Genomic DNA, 19,870 nt, shown 5'->3' on the forward strand with positions numbered 1-19,870 from the left:
GGGGCTGGTGCATTCACACAGTACCAGCCAGCCTGCACTGTGACACACGGCAACAGAGTGCAAGGCACCGCTCCGGGTGCTCCCCAGGAACCTCAGCTCTGGGAGCACTGTCTGCCCCAAGCTCCAGGGGCTGCAGTGAGAGCCAGGCTGGGCTCTGCCCTGGGGCCATCCTGCAGGGACAGCTGGAAACAGGGAGCATTCCCTTGCCACAAAGAGCCAAGCCAGGCCTGCAGGGCAGCTGCTCCAGCCTGGACTGCACTGTTGGTGCTGTGCTCTGGGCTGGGGCTCCCCGCACAGGGCACTGGACTGGTGTGCCAGAGGAGACAGAGAAGCTTCAGCTTCAGCCAAACTGAGGGGGGTGCGTGGGCTGGGAAGAGTGGGCTGGGGAGGCTCAAGGGGATTCACAGAGCTCATCCTGCTGAAAGGATGAGGAAAAGGGAACTCAGCAGTGAGCAGAGCTGAGGGCTGGAGAGTGGCTCTGAATGACACTAAAATCCCACTGGACCTCTGAGACATTGCTGCTCCTCAGCCAGTCCCAGGATGAATTCCTAAGTCTGGGGCTCCCTCTTCCTTGTGGTGAGGGGGCACCAAGGAAGGCAACAGTGTGATAGAGACTGCGATGGGCTGGGAGCTCACTGCGGGAAGAGAGCAGTTGGGAAGTAAAAGGCAGGCAGTGGAGAGAACTGTTCAGAGAAGGGCTGAGCTTCAGCTAGAGCAGGCTGCGAAATGTAATTTGGGGTCACCCCAGATTGATTTCATTTCAGAAGTTATTGAACAAGTTTTTTTTTTTTTGGGGGGTGTCATGTTTTCCCTTGGAGGTGTACATTCTGCAAACTTGAGCTGTGTTGCCGAAATGCTCAAGCAAGTCTGTGCTACAGGTCACACCATTTCTTCTTTGGCTGATTCCAGCCCAGTGCTGAGCTCCAGCAGAGCCCTGGCAGAGCCCAGAGCAGCCTCAGCACCCACAGAGCCCAGCTGCAAGGAGAGACACCAGAAACTGCCTGTCACCTGAGGGCTCCTGTCCCCTTGTGCCAAGGCCTGCGGTGCCCAGGCCATGCTGGCTGTGCCCAGAGCTGCCCATCCCTGCTGCCTTTGGGAGCAGAGCAGGAAGGCAGGACATGTGCCCAGCCTGCAGCCAGCCACGGCACATCCAGCCTTCAGCAGCTGCCCAGAGCCAAAAAGCAGCTGGGCGGCCAACTGAAGAATTCATTGCATCTGCCCCAGCAAAGGGGGAACCCTTCGTGCCTGGCCAGGCCATGCCATGCTCAAATCTGGGAGCATCCCCATGGCTGTGGACTCACCTGCAATTTGGGCATGGAGCCTGGCTTTGAAGAAGGTGCCAGAATCAAAGTCCATCATCTTCAGCTGGCCAGGCTGAGGAAGAGATTGTCATCCTTGAGGTTTTCCTTGGTGTCTCCAGCAGCAGCCCCACCAGGTACAGCTTCTCCAGGGGCTCCTTCTCTTTCCCTGGGGCCAGACCAGGCTGTCAGGGCTCTGCCCAGGGCCCCAGCCATCCATGAACCAGACAAACACAACCAGCGGGGATGGTGGCCACCAGTGCTTGCCACACCAGGTCTCCAGCTCAGCTCCAGCCCAAGAGCTGCGTATTCCCTTCTGCTGACCCCTGCTCAGAGCTACAGGCAGGACAAAACCAGTCTGGTATGCTTTGCCACTGATTGCCAAGAGATGTGTGGAGCTGTTATCTGCCAGGCCCCTGGATCCAACTGTGCACATGGATCTCTCCCATCTTCTAGGGCAGAGGAACACCCTGCACCCAAGGATGACAGAAAAGCTCTTCTAAGGATGGCCTGTCCAAGGGTTGCATGGACAAACACCCCTTAATGATGTCCTGGCACTCTGGGGAGAGAAACCAGAAATCACCAGTCAGCCCAACGTCTGATGGCCAATGCTGCGAGCGCTGCCCGTCTGGCTGTGGCCAGCAGCTCGGGTCCAAACACAAGCAGGTGCCTTCTGGGCAAGGGAATGGACTGGCATGGGCAGCGATTTTCCCTGGTGAACCTGGGAGGAAGCTGGGCAAGTGCAGAAGATTGGGATAACTCCGGCATGAGAGAACCTGAGGTGTGTCCCTGATGATGCTGCCAGCACTGAGAAGGAACAGCCAAGGCAAGCGCTGGGAGCAGACACATCCTGCCGCTTTCTGCTCTTCGACAGACACGGAACTCACTTGTTCCCCCAGCTCCAGAAGACTTGATGCAGAAACAAAAACGTTCCTGCAGGACCACCAAAGGCCAAGGGGCTTTTGGCCACTTTCCCTTCCACACCACTTCTGGGCAACTTGCTCAGAGGAAGAACTCTTTCTTCCCCTCTTCCCCATTGGCCTGAAGACACTCTGCTCCAAGAGAAAGGTCCCGGACATCGGCGTATGACAACAGCAATTTAATGTTCCTATAGAGGGTGGGAAAGGAAGTGCTTGCAGAGGAGAGGTGTTCCCCGCAGGTTCAGGTGGCCCCAGCAGACGCAGCCTCCCGGATCACTTCTCCACGGCGCCACAGCAGGACACTCAGCCACGGTGAAACAGGAAAGGCCGCGACTTCCAGAGCTGGCGGAGTTGGTCTCGCATCTTCTGGAGTCGGGAGGAGGGAATGCTCTGTACAGCTAAATTGATGTACAGAGTTTGAAGTGCCAGGCATGAGACGGCAGGGCTGGTGTCATCCGTCATGTCCTGAAGGGCTGCAAGAGAGAGAAACAGAGCCACAGTCAGAGGGTGGATCTGCGGGGACCTGGGCAGAGCCTCCTGCCACGTCCATCCCACGCAGCTCCTGCCAGGGCCTGGAAGAAGCAGGACAGAAGAAGGACGAGCTGGCAGCTGCTGGCCAGGAATGTCCCCCAGGCCCCTGAAGAGTGTCTGTGTTGTGGCCATGCTGCCCTTGGTGAGCACAGGTAGCGGAGCCGCCCACGGGCAGGCCAGGGAATGCAGCTGCCGGTGGCAGCCCCCGCTGAGAGCCTGCAGGCCTCACTCACCCATGCAGATGATCCGGAACTCTGGCTGCTGCCCTGTCAGGTAGCGCCCGGCGATCCCTTGGGAACACAGAGCGAGTCCTGCCTTCAGAGCCACAGCTGTCGCACACGGGTGCTGCCAGCCCTGAGGCCACAGGGCCTGCTGGCCCGGCAGGGCTCAGCCCGGGCCCCTGGCACAGGCTGCCACCCCAGGGCACGGCTGCCAGAGGGTGGCAGCGGTGCCAAGGCCAGCCAGGGCTGCAGATGCCTGCGCCCGGCTCCTGTTGCCGGTGCAGAAGGCGGTGCTGGGGCCGAGCTGCGGCGGGCTGGGGCGGGGAGGGGAGGGAGCAGAGCTTGGGGCTCACCGATGAACCTGACGGCCGCCTCTCGCAGGGGCTCCTGTGGGCTCCGCAGGTATGGCAGGGCCTGGCGCAGGCGCTCGGCCGCACGGCTCCTATCTTCTCCCAGCTGCAGAGAGTGGCAGGGCACGGAGAGAAAGGGTTGATGAGAGCCCTGCCCCAGGGCCGGGTGCTCCCTACACCCTGCACTGCTCCCCCTGCCCACACAGCCCTGAGGCCTGGCCAACAGCCGCAGGCGCCAGGCTCGGGACGGGGCAGAGGACCCAGTGAGCCATGGTGCCGCCCCGCAGCAGAGCCCAGCTGGCTCAGGGCTCCATCAGCATGAGGCTCGGTCAGAGGAGCCTGGAGAAAAGCCCGCACGGCCCAGGAAAGGGAGTGGTGTGCCTGCGTGGGGCACTGGGAAGGGGCCACAGCTGCCAGCCCCACAGACTGGGTGCCATGGGCAGGCGGCTTCTCCAGGGATTGGGCTGGGGATTCCAGGCCGTCCTTACCAAGCACTCGGCCAACCTCCACATCTGATCCGTCTTCAGCAGCTGCTTGAGATCCTTCCTCTTCAGGAACCTTACTGCAGAAAGCAGCGTTTCCCGAGAGGCCTGCAGAGCAGCAGAGACCCAGAGATGGCACCGCAGCCCAGGGCACAGGACCCGCATCTCTGTGCCGAGGCCAGCAAGAGGCTGGAGCCCGTCAGGTGCCAGGGGGTGGGCAGACAGCTGAGCCCCCTCCCACGGAGACACCAGAGGCCAGGAGGCCTCACCTGTGCCACACGCCCGTTCTCATCGTGGCAGTGGAAGAAGAGCGGGAGCAGGCTCTCGCTCACATGCTTCTTCAGGGCCTTTTTGTCCTTTGCCACTACCAGCGTGATCACGTCTTGGAAGAGGCGAATGGAGAGCAGCTGCACATGGCTGTTGTCCTGTTGGAAAGGAAGCAAAAGCCCTCCGCATCAGCTGCTCCAGGTCCCGCTATGCCCTGGCCCAAGGCAGCATCCAAGTGCCCGTGGCTGGGGGCACAGAGCCTCACATTGTCAAAGAGGTGCCAGAGCGCCTCAGCCAGCTGCAGGGCGATGGGGCTGGCTATTGTGAGGTCTTTGTGCAGCAGCAGTAAGCTGAGCACAATGAGGGTCATCTCCACGATGTCTTCGTCCGCATCCCACAGTAGTTTCCCAAGGCTTTCAGTCAGGTTGAACATGCTTGGATCCTGTGTGCAAAACAAGGCTGGGCCACCCCACGCTGCTGCTGCAGGGCTCAGAGGCCGAAGGCCTGTCCCAAAGAACTCGGGCAGCTGAACAGTGACCTTGGAGAGCTGGGAGAGCATAGCTGCCAAAGCCCAGCTGAGCCCTAGGGGCTGCTTGCCCCAGCCCCATGCTGCCAGCACAGCTTCAGCTGCTGCCTCCTTCTCACCATCGAAGTGAGCACCACGAGGCCGCGGAGTACCACGCGACGCATCTCCGTGGACTCGCTCTGCAGCTGACTTGTCAAGATCTCCAGGACTTTTTCACCACATTCGCTCAAGTCCAGGCAGTCCAGGACCTGAAAGGCACAGAGAGCAGGCGCAGAGGTGCCCAGGAGCTCAGAAGCACACAGGGCCGAGCCAAGGCAGCAGCACAGGGCACGGGCACCGTCCCGGGCAGCTGTGGCTACCAGAGGGCAGAGGGGTGGGAGGCAGCTCAGCGAGGCAGCAATGGCCATGGGACTCACCTCCACCAGGAACGCCAGGGCGGGCAGTTCCCAGTCTGAAATGCCTTCGCTGAGCAGGTCAAAGAGGCAGGATGCCATGCCGCAACACCAGATGATGGAGACGCGGCGCATCTCCCTGGCGGGGAGAGAAAGGCACCATTGCCCCTGAGCCAGGTGGGCAAACCTCTCCCAGGGCTGACTCACAGAGGCCTGGTCTTCTCCCAAGCACCCAGGGGGTGCTTTGGGAGGCGGCTATTCCAGGGCACCCTCCTTTGCCAGCCTTTTCCAGTCTGCTCATCCATCCCTTGGTGACAAGGCCCTGCCGCCCATGACCACAGGGACTTTGTGGGGAGTTCTGGGCACAAAGGAGAGGGCTGGGGGGGAGAACGAGGTCTCACCTGGCCAGAAGACGCACTGCATAGTGGTGGGTGTCAGCACAGAGCAGCGTGTCCCAGGCACGCTTGCGTTCCATTGACACCACCACGTGCTCATAGCGCATTTGGCAGAGCAGGGCCTTCAGGGTCTGCAGTGCAAAGCTGTGTGCACAGCAAAGCCCAGGTCACGGTCGGGAGCCCTGGCTCCTGCCCTGGGGGCATGGGAGGGATGGGGAGACTGCGAGGACTGGCATGGAGCACCTGTTGGGGTTGGCGGCGAGGCCGTGTTCCTCCTGGCATCCCTTCCAGAAAGTCTCAACCTCTTTTGGCATCTCCTGCGTGCTGATGTAAGCTTGGAAGAGCAGACGCAGAAAGAGATTGGGGAAATACTCCAGCACGACAGGGGAGCGCCAGGTCAGATTGAAGACTCTCCACAGTGCCACGGTTGCCTGCAAGAAATAAAACACCCAGAGACAACGCTCAGTGCTGAGACATCCATGTGGCAGGGCTCCAGCGTGCGAGGGAGAGGCCAGGGGGACACGGGCAGAGCAGCCGGCCTGGTGCCCCTGAACCCTGCCCCTAAGCCAGGTTTCAGCCCAGTGCCCGAGGCAGGGAGATGCAGCTGGGGGAGGACAGAGAGCTGGCTGCTTGAGAGGCGGCCTGGGGGCTGGCAAAGGCCGGTTCCAGAAACTCACAGCCAGGGCAAAGACTCCTGCATTGTCCCCATCAGAGGTGTACACGCTGTACACTGGCCAGGCGCTGAGCGCGTCGAGGAGTAACTGCAGCGCCGGCTCCGCAGTCCTGCTCGAGGACATGATGGTTCCCCACATGGTCGCAGCAGCTCTGTGGGGTCAGAACTCTGTGTCAGGGCAGTCTAGGCCACAGCCCCGTGGCCTGGGCAGCTGCAAGGGCCCACGCCGGCCCTCAGCCCTGGCTCTGCCCACTGCCCCGGGCTGGCAGCGGCCAGCCAGCCCACGTGGGTACAGGCCCTGAGGGGCAGGGAAGGAGCATGGCCCCAGGCTCAGGAACTGATGTCCCAGCACTGTAAAACAGAGGAGCCAGAGGATCCTGGAACTCCCCGCCCCGTCTGGCAGTCAGCAGGGACAGGCTCTACTGGGTGATGGGCTGGTGAACCCTAAGCCCTCAAGGCACGTGGGGCTGCCCTACCTGTCACACGATGGGGCCCAGCGCAATAGGGTGATCATCACGTCCGAGGGGTATTCCTCGGTCAGCTCCAGAAGGGCCTCGTCCAGCCTGTGCCCAGCAGACTCATTGGCCGTGAGCCACTGATGGATGTACCTCACCATGGCGGGCACCTGCAGAAGGCACGGGGAGACTCGGAGACCTGCCAGAGCAGCAACTTGCCCAGCTTCCCCTAAGAAGTGCTTCCCTTCCAACCACATTGGGCTGGGCCTCAAGAGCCGAGGGAGCCCGGCAGAGCTGGCTCGAGGTGCCACAGCAGTGCTGGGGCGATTGAGCCCTTGCCCCAGGCTGCTTACTTGCGTTGGATCGGAGACACCCTCCTCCACAAGCAAATCCAGCATGGCAGCACCGGTCTCAGCATTGAGGAACAGAAGCTCCGCCAAGAGGCCGGTGCCCACACCAGCGGTCTCTTCCTGCCAAAGGCACATGATGTAGTCACAGAGGGTCTGCAGGAGAAGGGCAGGAAGGGAGGGAGCATCCATGGAGCACTCCAAGCCTGGTGCTTGGCTGAGCAGTGACAGCAGGCCCAGCCCAGGTAGGGATGGCCACAGGTACCTGCGCTGTTCCGCAAAAGCGGCCAGGGGCGGCTTCCTGCTCTTGTGTCCGCTCCTCGGCTGCATCTGGCAGAGAGCGAGCACAGACAGGGCTGAGGGGCTGTGGGAGAGGCCGGAGAACAGAGCCCAGCCCTGCGCTCCCCAGGCAGGGAGAGCCTCGGCATGCCCCGGGGGATGGAGCACAGCTGCCAGATGATCCAGCCCAGCTTCTGTCTTATCCATGGGCATGTCCACAGGGATGGGATGGGGCCAAGCTGGCTGCAGGCTCCAGCCCTGCAGCCCAGCTCTGACACTCACCCTCCTGCAGCAGCTGGAACTGCTCCAGTTCTTCAGGCTGCTGTGCTGAGGGAGCTCCAGCCTCTTCCTCCTCCACCCAGGCCAGCTTGGTCATGCTGGGTGGTCTCTGCTCCATGTCACTCTTTGCAGTTATGAGTGCCTGCTGAAGCAGAGAGGCCTCGGAAGAGCTGAAGATGAGCAAGTGCTGCAGTCGTACCTAGAAGGTACCTGCAACAGAGGGGCCTTGGGAATGCTACAGGACAGTAAGTCCTGCAGTCTGTCCTCAAGGGCACCAGCAAGAGAGAAGTCTCTAGAAAGAAATAGAACTGAGAGTCTCGCAGTCTATCCTCGAGGGCACTGGCCGCAGGGATGGCAGACGCTTCGGAAATGCTCCACGTCACCGAGTCCCGCAGCCTGGCCTCGAGGTCACCTGCACAGAGAACACCTCGGAAAAGCTCCGGGTCAGCAAGGAATGAGTTGGCTGTGTAGGGGCTCTTCACTGCACTGCTCTTTCCCGACCTGTCCCGTTGCGTGCACCGAGCACTGTGGCACGGCTGTGTCACTGTCAGCACATATATCACGACGTGTCACAAAGGGTCACCATGGAACACTCTCTCCCTTACCATCCCATGGTGACCACGGTGCACTGTGTCACAGAGAGCCCCAGGACACACCCCCACCCCACCCAAACTGCCCCAGCTTGCATGGAAGACCTTGCCCCAAGTGTTGAATACGCAGCTAGCAGGAACTTTAGGAACAGCCAAACAAGAAGCAGCTGCTCCTCTGCTCTGCCTGCTCAGGGCAGCAGAATGAGCCCCCATGGCTGCCAACGGAGCAGGGCAGGAAGGGCACCGGGGCCTTCCACTGGCCCTGCCACGGCCCCTTTGGGACCGGTCCTGGTGCTGGGGGGCCCGGCCCACTCACAGGGGCGTGACACAGACACGGGCAGGCATGCTGCTCAGTCCCCTGGGGCATGCTGCCATCAGGAGTCCCTGAGGAGGGGGTGGGCATTCAACTCCCTCTCGGAGGAATTGGTGGCAGCTCAGCTTGCCAAGTGCTTGCCACATCATCTTTATGTCCTACTCCATGCTGGACTGTTCTGTGTTCATCTTGCTCACCTCCTCATGGAGACCCTGACACAAACCCATGGCCTAGGACCCCTTATCCTTCCATTTGGAGCCCATCACACAGCCAGGTCAGCAGGGATGGATCCAGCACCTCCTGCCCAAGCCAGGCTCTGTGCTGGATCATGGAATCCCCTCTGAATGGCAAAGATCTGCTGCCCTCTGGCAGTCTGAAGTCATTCCCCTGTTTGTCCTGGCCCTCCAGACACTTGTCCAAAGCCCCTCTCAGTCTCTTTTGGAAGCCCTTTAGGCACTAGAAGAGGCTCTAAGGTCTCCCTGGAGCCTTTCCTTCTCCAAGCTGACCACCCTCAGCTCTCACCCTTTCCTCACAGGAGAGGGCTCCAACCCTTGAAATATCTTCATGGTCTCCTCTGGATTTGGTCAAACAGCTCCATGTCCTTCCTGTGCTGAGACCCCAGGGCTGCAGGCAGCTCTGTGTCACAGCACATGTCGCAGTTGAGATGGCCACCATACGCAGAGAATCACCACACAATATCAGAAAGCTCCAACCCACACACTGTAACACCTCACCTCTTTAGAAGGCTGCAAGCATCTGCCCTTCTTCTCCTTCAGCCCAACCTTTCATAGTCCTCCTGTTCATGCACTGCACCTGTGTGCCCTCTGCTCCCTTTGGTGGTTGGTCAGTGCCCCTGGGCACTCCAGAGCTCATTGCTGTCAGTGCTGCTCAGAGCTGTGCCCAGTGGGATGAGGCTGGGCCCAGCCCCACTCCCAGTCACCACAAACTGTGTGCCTACAGCTTTGCAGATGTTCAGGTCTCACCCTGAACTCCCTGTCCTTCTGCCCACGCTGTGTGATCAGCCCAGCACATGGATGGTTTCTGGGGGTGAGTGCACATGGCCAAGGCATGTCCAGCTCCCACCCACCGGTATCCACAGCTCCTCCTTGGCAGGGCTGCTCTCAATCCCTTCATCCCCCAAGCTGGACTGATGCTGGGGGTTACCCTCACCCAGGTGCAGCATCAGCACTTGGCCTTGTTGAACCTCATGAGGCTTCCATGGGCCACTTCCTCAGTTTGTCCAGGTCCCTCTGCATCATTCAGTCCTTCAGGTGAGGCATTGCACCCTCAGCTTGGTGCCATCTGCAAACTTGCTGAGGTGCACTCGATCCCTTCATCCATGTCATTCATAAAAATATTACACAGTACTGATCCCTGTACAGACCCTGAGGATCACTTGCTTTCTCCTAAGTGTACCAGGACACTGAAAGACCATGTGGGACAAAGTGGGTGGCATCATGTCAAGAGACAGTGCTTAGGATCACCACGGTCATGGCTAAATCTTGGATCTCTTTTTATTGCATGTAATAAACCAGTCTGCATTTGTATCTCTCTTTTCATGTGCTGCAACTCCTGAAAAACAGAAACAGATTTCCTCCAAAACAGAAAAATAATCTCAGAAAGTTTTCTTGGAAGAGTCTGGGGCTGCCACCCAAGATGTCAGGTCCCAAAACCATAGATCAAAAGACTCCAGATGCCTGAGATGAATCTTGAATAGATTCCAAACCTGAGAGTTTCTCCAAAGGAAAAAAAATCACCTCAGCTAACATCCTGGGAGTAGTCTAGGACTGACACCTGGCATCTCTGAAATCAGAGATCAAAACACTCTAGAAGATCCCTGGGAAGAGTGCCAGAGGACTCCTGGAAGAAGCAGTTTCTATCAAACAAGAATTGTACTGAATATATCCTGTATCTACTTGATCTCTTCTGCATGTGCTCAATCCAAAATTGCAGCTTGGAGCAGATTTTAACAATAGGTGAAATCCACAAAGCCATGTCCTCTCAAGACACATCACCACGTGACACTCGAATAATTCAGTTTCAGCAAGAAGAAATTTAAATGCAGAGTAATATCACAGACAGGTATAAAGAGGTCCATAATTTGGAAAAGGCAAACAGGGCTGAGTTGAGACAGCCTGAGCTGAATCTTCTTAAATAAATAAGTTTTTCTGTCTTGCTTATCTGCATGAGCGTAAGCAGCAGGATGAGGGAAGTGATCATTCCCCTTTAGTGAGCTGCTTCCTTGATTACATTTTTCTGTGGCTAAATGCTTTAGAGGAGGCACAGGCTCCCAGCATGGTTTGGTGGATATGGTGCTCACATGTCTGGGGACAGGCAAGCCAAGCCACATGACATGAGGCTGCTGTGCCAGCTCCCCTCTGCCTGGGACACACACTAGCAGACAGAAAGGAGAATACAGTGAAGTTCCTCTTGCATCACCCTTAGCAATTTATTATCCCATCTGACTTCCAGCTCTGACAATGACCTGTGAATGTCCCAGGGCACCACGGTCTGAGTTGGGGGAAGCCTGGAGCCCTGGGCTCAGGCTGTGCCATGATGCCAACCACCTCACAGCTTTCTGCTTCAGCTGCCCCTTCTCCAAGGGCTGGTGGTGACTTCACCTGCGGAAGGTAGGTGCCACCAGCTGGGGGACAGAACAATAAGAAAATTAAGCAAAGTACTCCTTTTCTTACACATCTGGGGGAGGACAGGTGTCCTTCCCCTCCCAGCACAGGCTCCAGAGTAGAGTGAGTAACTCAAAGGCCATCACTGGCACCCACAGTACAGAGGTCAGCTCAGCAGGGATTGTGCGGTGCCCCCCAAGCCCCAGTGGTGGGCACAGGGGAGACCCCAAATCCCACACTCTTGGTATAGACAGACAGAATGTGACAATAAAGGCAGCCTTGCGACCCAGGATGAGAGTCTGTCCAAATGTGAAATACAACACAGCTCAGCAGCTTCATCTGATCTTCAAAATGGTCTGAAAAGGCACTTCACTCCCCATCTGGGGATGGAGAACATACCTGGAAAAAACCTTAGAAAGGGAATGTTTAGAAGAGGTTCAACAGCAAGCAGAGGCTCTGCAGCACCGGCACAGCACCCTTCCCTGGCAGAGGCAGCAGTCAACATGCTAAGGTCAGCATGGAGATGTCCCATGCAACACACACTGCCACAGCCCCACACAGACACCGGGATCCAAGACAAGTCCAGGGCTGCAGGTTCAAGTAGACAGGGCTCCCTGCTCCTCCTGCCCTGCCCCAGCCGAGGGGCTGGCTCTGGCTCTGGCTGGCAGCTGCCCAGCCAGGGGGCTGTTGGGATGCAGCCGGCAGAACCGCCCCAGCGTCCAGATGGGGAAGATGTTGCGGTACGCGGTGTAACTGATGGCACACGACTTGTTGAACACCCCAGCAATGTTCTCCTGGGAGACAAGCAGAGAGCAGAATGGTATGAGTGACAGGGGACTGCTGCGTGTTCAGGAACTTCTTGGAAAGACTAAAGATGTACCTGAGGCCAGTCCCCGTTGGGCAGCTGCTTATCCATCAACACTTTAATGCCCCTTTCCAGCACACTGATGTCAGGGTACCTACAAAGCACAAGGGAAATGTAAGCATCTTTATCCAAACATCTGCAAACCCTCATCCACATGTCTGGGGAGCTCAACTACCTCCAGGCTGCCCTGAGCTTGCCCCAGGCATGCTGAGTGCTTTGGGACCCTCCCCACAACCCCAAGACACTAAATAATATGAATACGGCACCATTTTCCCAGGCTGGAGGCCTGCAGTCATGATCAAAAGCTTTGCTTTGCACTGGGTCACACCAGCCAGGCCCAGGGCCACCCAACCCAGCTTGATCTCTTTTCCCTGAGCACTGGGGCTACTCTTACCTGACAGCCATGAGCCCCAGCAGGGCCCAACAGGTGTTGTGGATCTGTGACTCGGCACTCTGCACATATGTGTGCTGCTCGCAGGACTCAAAATCCTCTCCCCACCTGCCATCTGCCATCTGCTTGGAGATCAGGAACTGGCAGGCCTGGGCCACTTCTTGGCAGACAGTCCTGCAGGGATGGGAGCCAGAATCAAGACAGGACTGGGGACAGAGAGTATTTGGATGCTCACAGTTCTCAGCTGCAAAGAGAAGAAGTGCCCATGGCTGGGACTGCCCTGAGTTTGAGGGTGAGGCAGCAAGTATGCCCTGGCCATACTGCAGGCACTGGATTTGGGAGGAGCAGTCCCTGAGGCAGGAGAGCCCATGCACAGCCAGGGATCCATCCAGCTCCACCACAGAGTCCTGCCCTGGCCCAGGAGGTAGGCAGGGCTAGGGTACCCAGACATTCCCTTCGCACCCGTCATGGTATGTGTGCTGCATGCTGGCAAACGCCTCCAGACCAAACCAGGTGCCGTAGGTGAAACAAACCCCCCAGCTCCTAGAAGAAGGGGAGAGCAGCACTGTCAGGGGTGAAGGCCACAGGGAGAGGCAGGCTGCGACACAGCTGTGTTCACAGCAGAGCAGAGCCAGGCACAGAGCTACAGCCTGCCTTCCCCTATGACCCAACCATGCCCAGTCCCATCAGCACCTGCTCCCAGCTAACTCAGGTGTCAGCAGAACTGGGACCACAGGAGCTGGAGCCACCCCAAACTTCTCTGCGGCTTGTACCTGTTCTGCCTGGGCTGGAGGGAGGTTAACTGAGAGCAAAGCACAGCAGCTAGAGGAGGATCAGCCCTTCTTTTCCCTCCCACAGATCCTGCCAGCCAGGAATGCTTGCCATGATGATCCCTCTCCCACTGGGGCAGTCAGAAGAAAACGGGGTGCTGGGAACACCACCTACCCTTCCCAGGACCCATCCGCTCGCTGCTTCTTGCGACAGAAATCCAGGCCCTTCTGCAGAGTCTCCCTGGACAGGAAAGAAGTCATCCATTTCAGAAACAACTCAACCTCAGTGTTTGCTTCACTGGGGGCTCCATCAGCCCCTCTGAGGCTTGGATGGGTCCCATTATTGGAGGGCACAAGAGACAAGAGCATGCCGACAGACAGCTACATTGTTCAGGAGGCCATGGCAGGCAGTTTGGGACACTGAGCCTGCCTTCTCCCCTGGCCAGCTCTCATCTCAGTGCCTCACCTGATCTCCACGGCTTGGTGCTCAGGGAACTGGCTCTGGAAGTGTCTCAGTGCCTGCATGACAGCGGATGTGCATTCCATGTATGTGTAGTCAATCATGATGTCACCTGCCAGCAGGCAATGGGTATCAGTGCCACAGCCCCTGTGTGGGCAAGCCTCCAGGCCAGCTGCTGCCAGCCTGCCCCAGACCCAGGGCACATTGATCCCCTGTCAGGCACCCACTGGGCATGGTGAGCCCAGGCCACTTTGTCCCTTCTCAGTGGGCAGGACAACCAACCCCCAGAGCTGCCCTTACCAAACACCTCTGAGGGGTTCAGCAGCTCCAGTAAGTGGCCTCCTCGCCTGGTTTCATAAGTGGCAAAGCCTCCATCAGAGTTCCTCATGCTCAGCAACTGCCCAGACAAGCAGAGAGGGGGGGTGGTACAACCTCATGGACAGTACTACTCCAGTCTGGCCCCAAGCCAGCTGTGAGGATAAAGTCAGACCTACAGATCTATGGGGCAGGCAGAAAACCAAGTCCCAAACCACCGTGACAAAGCAAGCTCAGTCTGGGCCATCACATGACATTAGGTCACATAGGCAGCTCTGAATCAAGTGAGGGTGGAAACCTCCAGGAGCACATGGATTTGGATGCGCTCTGGTTCTCCAAAGGGAAAGCAGAGCACCGTGTTGCTTTTGGAAAAGCTGAGCAGAGCTGGATGAAGCTGAGCAGGAGCCTGAAGTGGCACCTAAAGGCCTCTCACTGCTTCTGCTCCATCAGCCTGATTGCAGGGCTCTTTCAGAATATGTTTCCTGCAGTGCCAATGCCATTGATGAGAAGTGATTCCAGCACAAAGTGCAGAAGACTCAGCCCCTGAGCTGTGACTGTGAGCTGCACAAAGGGAGCCAAACTGGCTGAGAGAGGCAGAGATTCCTACCGGGAGCCAAGATTAACCAAGGAGACACAGGGTGTGGGATAGACTCAAGGCAAAGCAGGAGAGCAGGTAAGAACTGTACAGCCCTCAACATTCCTCTCAATCCAGAGCTTGCAAGAGAAGGAAACTCCTTTGGGATAGACACCATCACTGCATGGCCAAAATCAGGGGACAATTCCCAGCACAGGAAGATTTCCACCATCTTGCAGAACAAGGTGCTGAGTAATTTTCTTCTGCATGTGCTGCAGCAGAGAACTTGCTTTGCTGTACACTGGGGGAATGATAGCACTCTCCTCTTCCAGCACAGTGTTAAAGCTCCAGCTGCCAGCACTTACCTTGTCCTTATTAATGAGAGACAGCTCCATCTCAGAGACCTCCGGAGCGACGAAGTTCTGAAATACCAGCTCTGGTGGGGAAACCCCAAACCAGCTCTGCTTCGGGGCAGCTGACGGCAGCTGGAGAGGCGAGAGAGAGCAGGGAGAGCTTCAGCTGCTGGGAGGAAGGTTCATGAAGGAGAATCTTCCACTGATCCCCAGGGAAGTACAGACTCTGGGCGAGCACATCTGCCCAGCCCACACTGGGAAAACAGTGGCTCACCCACCTCTGCTCTGAGTGATCCAGAGCTGCTGGGCCACACACAGCAGGCTCAGGCCAAGCTGCTCTTTTGGCATCTATTTCTCCAGGTTTCTTTCTCCACAACGCCAGGCAGCACTTCCCTTAAGCACAGCCCTGTGCCCATGTGGTCACAGAGCTCTGGGGCACTGACTGAGCACTCATGGAGTAAGTAAAACCCATGGATTTACAGGAGACTCCATGGGAAACAATTCTGGGATGTCCTTTACTCTGAGACAGGGAAACCCATGCCCACACAACTGCAAATATCTTTTTTGCTCTAGAACTTAGAACTATCAGTAAGAAGAGCAGAAGACCAGAGGAGGTGGGAGAGATGAGGTGGTATTTGGCTGAAGCCAAAAGGTCATAAAGCAAAAGAATGGAATTTGTTGGTTCTGTGTGTTGTTTGTGGTTTGGATTTGTTCAGGTTGGATGTTGAGTGTGGCAGTGAGAGGGACAGGGTTGAAGACCTGACCAAAAGGAAGTAGGACGAGAGGGGAGGGGACAGAAAAGTTGGTGGTCAGTAGAGAATGGAAGCTCCTGAGTACCCATCCAATGGGAAAGGGGACAGGGACCGTCCCAGCCGGGTGTAAAGGGCACATTAAGATTGCCATTTTCTCGGAGGGTGTGTGTGTGCTTGGCTCTGGGGGAGGGAGACACACCCGGCTCAGCTGAATCCTTACTAATAAACACTTTTCCTTTGCTTTGATGATTTTGTCCCCTTTCATTGTAATTAAAAGTCAGTGTGTTTCAAACAGAGGGAAAGGCAAAAAAAAAAAAAGACAGATGAGGTGAAAATCAAAAGACAAGGGAGGTGAATGCTGAATGAGTATAAGGTTCAGTTATTTTCTCAGCAATTTGGGTAAAAGTAGAGTTGGTATCTCCTTTTCCCAGGAGTTTTAAATGGCTGCTTTTCTTGTCATTACTGCTACCTTATTTATTGCCACTATAGAGGCACGTCTGGAATGACACAACAACAGCAAATGCTTCTGGAGCAGAGACATTGCTTTGAGAAAACTCTCCCCTGCTTTGTCTGCCTGCTTCAGCCACACTGCTGTCACTGCAGGGACACCAGCAGGTCACCTGTGGGACTTCACAGCAGACACATTCTGCTCAAGGGAGTGGCTGCAGCACACTGGCCCTTAGCTGTGCCCTTCCCTGAGGTGTTCCCAATGCCCCTCTCCAGGGCAATCCTTAACCACTTTGTTCCATGTCTCCTGCTGCCAATTTCCTGCTCAACAGCCCACCTCGGTCACCTGCCCCTTTGGACTGTGCTTTCTACTGGACCAGTCCTGCCAGAAAAGCAGCTTTAAACACACCTCTAAGTAGCCACTGATCCAGATAAAGTACATCCATTCCTCTCTGCCCAGGGCCAGTCCCCTGCACATCTGGCACCCTGCAAAATCTAACACCCCATCAGGGTCCAACACATTGTTCCAGCCCAAAGCAGGAATGCAATTTGTTTTGCTAAATCTGAAGTAATTCCTGCACATCCTTGGCCTTCAAAGGCCAACACTGCCACTCTGGAGGGAATCCTCTGACCCCAAGCATTTGATGGTGACCACACCAAAGCAAGAGGAGGCTATTTCAGCAGGAGAATGGCAAATGGCAATGCTGTGCCTTTGTGTCCCCAGCCTTCTCCCCTGTTAACAATGGCAGCTACACTCCAGCACAGCCCAGCAGCTTTAACAATTTTTCTATTCAAATGACATTTTCCATTAATTCTTGTTTCACTAATTCTTCATGAAAAAAATGCCTGTTAAAATAAATTTATGACCTCTTGAGCTAATTATTGAACATGTTATTGGCACTCAGAGGATAAAAATCAACCTTTTTGAACACAAGGCCTTTTTCTTGTTTCTCTAAACATACATGAGAAAAACCAGAAGTACAAATGAATTTCCCTTTCTCTTTGCTTGCACTACCACAAAATACCAACTGAAGTGCTGTATTTGTACCAGATATGCTTGGGCAAGCCCTGAGGAACACGACAAAACCATTTCAGAGCTACCAACTGCTTCTGTGTCTTGAAACCAATGCTCTTACATGGCTTTTACAAATATTCCTGGCCTTGTAAGCAGTGGAGAGAAGCTGTATGTGCCAAGGACCATGAAAAGGGTGCTCCAGACAACCATTTGCTAGGTCTGGATGGTAGTAGCTTTCAGGTCTGGATTAATTATTTCCTGTGACACCTAAACCCAGCTCTGAATTCTTGCATATTTAGTCTACTTTTCAAAGCTACTAAAGACACTTCCTGCTAACAAGCTTTAAAATTTAAAGATGGAACATTCTAGAAAACTTTTTGTCCAAATACTGACATTGTATTATTTAACTGAACTCTCTCTCGTGTTCCAGTCTTGATGAAGTGACACCACAGGAGGAGTCAGTGGATGAGAATTTAGGAGAAGCTGACAGACAGGAAAAAGAAAAAGCAAATCTTACCACAAACTTCAGTACAGTGTCCAATTGTTAGAATAATACTGATTTTTTTCTCCTGTGCTCAGTATCTCATTGGACAGCAGCTTCAGCAGCTCTGACAGAGTGGGATACTTTGCCAAGACAAAACTCATGGCAGCTGTTGGTTAAAATGATTGGAAGGAAAAGAAAGTCGATTGTGAGTGTACAGGAATTATCCAAGGATCAAATGCTGGGTTTGGAGGGAACTGTACAGAGCCCTCAAAGCCTTGGGCCTGCTCAGCCCTGCCCTGCTCCACCCTGAACAGCTCAGATTACCCCACCCCTCCTGTGCTGCTCCCAAATCCAGTCCTGCCCATCCTCCCAGCCTGTGCTCCCTGGAGAGGAGGCAGAAGATCTGATCAGAAGATCTGAGTGCAAAGCCCTCATCCTCCCAGATGAGGAGGGCTTTGCACTGTGCAGCTTCTAGAGATCCTTGCTGAGTTTCTCCATGTCCTTGATCAGCTCCAGCATGGAGCCAGAGAGAGTTGAATAAGCTTTGACACGCAGAGTATCTGCCATAAAAAGAGCAGGGGGCAAGCCCTTCCTGGCACTGGCAACACCACTGCTAGAGCATCCACGCTGAGGCCCAGTCCTGTCACACCCAACTGAGCTGAAACTACCCTCACAACTAGTGCAGGCTGATGCTTTTCAACTTTTGGGAACTTCCATTTGAAGCTCTTATGGCAGAAGTGTGAGATACAGCAACCATGGCCACAGCACAGGCTCGTCAGGATCACAGGTTTCTGCAAACCTTCTGTGGAAAACACAAAACCTCATCAGGAGAGCAGTACCCGGCCAGCAAACCAGAGCAGAGTGTGCTGTGCACAAACACCACGTCTGTTCAGCTCCACCTCTAAATGACTAAAGCTTCCTAAAGCTACACAATTTATTATTCAGCCATTGGCACAATTCCAGGATCCAAACTGACTGGTCAGATCCAGGCCCAGAGCTCAGCTTTACTTACCCAGCACGGGCTGGAGCATCTCAATTTTAATTTTCAGTTGGGTTTAAATTTAACTGCATTTATTTGAGCAACGATGGGACAGTAATCCACCTCAGATGAACTGAATCACTCCCCACTTACACCTCTGAGTTTTAAAAAGCATTGCAACATCCACTGAGATGTGTAGAACTTAACTGCCTTTAAGCATTCATTTCTGCAACTTTTCCACCAGCACAAGACTTTAAAAATAGCATTTTAAAGTTGCCATAGATCAAAAATGTCTTTCCACTCACAGTTGGTAGCAATACAGGCATTCAGAGTCTTTGTTACTACCACTTCAAGTCTCATGCTGGAGTGACACAAACAGGAATCAGGCATAAGCTCAAGGAGAGCTTTGGCTAATGTATCCAATCCCCCAATAGAAACAAAAGATTTCTGCACATCTGCTCAGTGGAAAAAAGAAAAAATGTGATTTAAGTAAGAGAGTTTGCAAATTCTTTTAGCATTTCACCAAGTAAGTCCATCAGAGTTTTTCTGTGCATGTGTCAGTCATTACATTTCTTCTACAACAGAAGCTGGAGATACATTAATCTTAAGAAATGCAGTAACTGCATATAAAATAGTTACAGGAAAACATGACCCTGATATGTGCACACAAATGGCAAACATCATGCCTGAGTTCTACCTAAGTCATTATTTTCAGTCATGTCATAAGGACTTTAATTTAGACACACTTTTAATCAGAACAGCTCCCAGCAGTTTTACTGACCCTATCAAATGTAAGCAGGCTGTGGCTATTTGTGGACTTGAGCACAGCACAGTGTAAGTAAAGATGGTGGAGTACAGTGGTCAGAGTAAAAGTGGGAAGAAAAGCAAATGACTTTGTAGAGATTGACAAGAAAGGAAAACCCATTTAGCTCTCGAATTAAACTTCCTTTTATCAAATGCAAAGCTGTGCAAAGCTTGAGCTGCACTTCCAGTTGTTTGCAACTGTGAGACCAAGAAATGAACAGATGGGACGAACTATCTCAGGCTCTGTGCAACTCTCGAGCCACCCTTTGGCATAGGGAAAAACCCCACAGCAAATGTTCTGATTATCTTCTAGAAAAGTAAAAACAAATTACCCCAAATCAAAAACACAATGAAATCAACTTCAGCTGAACAGTAAAAATGAAACCAAAGTGTTACCGATTTGGAGAATATCTTTGGACTTCTTCCACAGTTTTCAGAGCAACACGTCCCGTGCTGGGGGTTGTTGACACAGGCACAGAGAGCCCTGCACACTGAGGACCAGAGCTGATAGCAGGGATCAGTGTTTTCAGCTGACAGATTCTTCTCAGACGTGGAGAGAGTTGTTCTGTTGCGGACAAAGAAAACAAGTCCCAGACAGTCAAGGAAACATAGCTGCAAACCAGCCTACTATTTGTCTGTTTGAATTGCAACCCTGTTCACCTGAACAACTGCAGCAGCAGGCTGATGCAGCCTGTGTCTCTGACATGGGTTTGCCCATT

At 54.7% G+C, this 19,870-nt stretch overlaps 2 protein-coding genes and 1 long non-coding RNA gene across 7 annotated transcripts; all 3 read right to left on the reverse strand.

The window, feature by feature from the left end:
- Positions 1-2,382: 2,382 nt before the first annotated feature.
- On the reverse strand, positions 2,383-3,427 carry LOC132334877 (uncharacterized). Its single transcript, XR_009488521.1, has 3 exons — positions 3,324-3,427; positions 2,983-3,039; positions 2,383-2,691 (listed from the first exon to the last, which is right to left on the reverse strand). It is a non-coding gene; the product is annotated as an uncharacterized LOC132334877 (long non-coding RNA).
- A 222-nt stretch (positions 3,428-3,649) lies between these two features.
- On the reverse strand, positions 3,650-6,671 carry LOC132334636 (uncharacterized). Its single transcript, XM_059860735.1, has 9 exons — positions 6,532-6,671; positions 6,060-6,207; positions 5,626-5,813; positions 5,389-5,526; positions 5,012-5,126; positions 4,715-4,843; positions 4,335-4,511; positions 4,072-4,227; positions 3,650-3,910 (listed from the first exon to the last, which is right to left on the reverse strand). Exons 1-9 carry the CDS (start codon positions 6,669-6,671, stop codon positions 3,650-3,652), a joined length of 1,452 nt encoding a protein of 483 aa, XP_059716718.1.
- Positions 6,672-10,742: 4,071 nt separating this feature from the next.
- Positions 10,743-13,846, reverse strand: LOC132334799 (lanosterol synthase-like). 5 transcript variants are annotated; one of them, XM_059860950.1, is made up of 6 exons: positions 13,435-13,846; positions 13,144-13,209; positions 12,661-12,741; positions 12,202-12,372; positions 11,823-11,901; positions 10,743-11,736 (listed from the first exon to the last, which is right to left on the reverse strand). In XM_059860950.1, the coding sequence occupies exons 1-6, from the start codon at positions 13,530-13,532 to the stop codon at positions 11,539-11,541; spliced, it is 693 nt and encodes a 230-aa protein (XP_059716933.1). In that variant the 5' UTR covers positions 13,533-13,846; the 3' UTR covers positions 10,743-11,538. The 5 variants fall into 5 exon arrangements, with proteins under 5 accessions (XP_059716933.1, XP_059716936.1, XP_059716935.1 ...); XM_059860953.1 differs by lacking the exon at positions 12,661-12,741; XM_059860952.1 differs by lacking the exon at positions 13,435-13,846 and having other exon boundaries at positions 12,307-12,372; positions 13,144-13,368.
- Positions 13,847-19,870: the final 6,024 nt, after the last annotated feature.

This window comes from Haemorhous mexicanus, chromosome 16, assembly GCF_027477595.1.
Source record: "Haemorhous mexicanus isolate bHaeMex1 chromosome 16, bHaeMex1.pri, whole genome shotgun sequence".
NCBI classification, from domain to species: Eukaryota; Metazoa; Chordata; class Aves; order Passeriformes; family Fringillidae; genus Haemorhous; species Haemorhous mexicanus.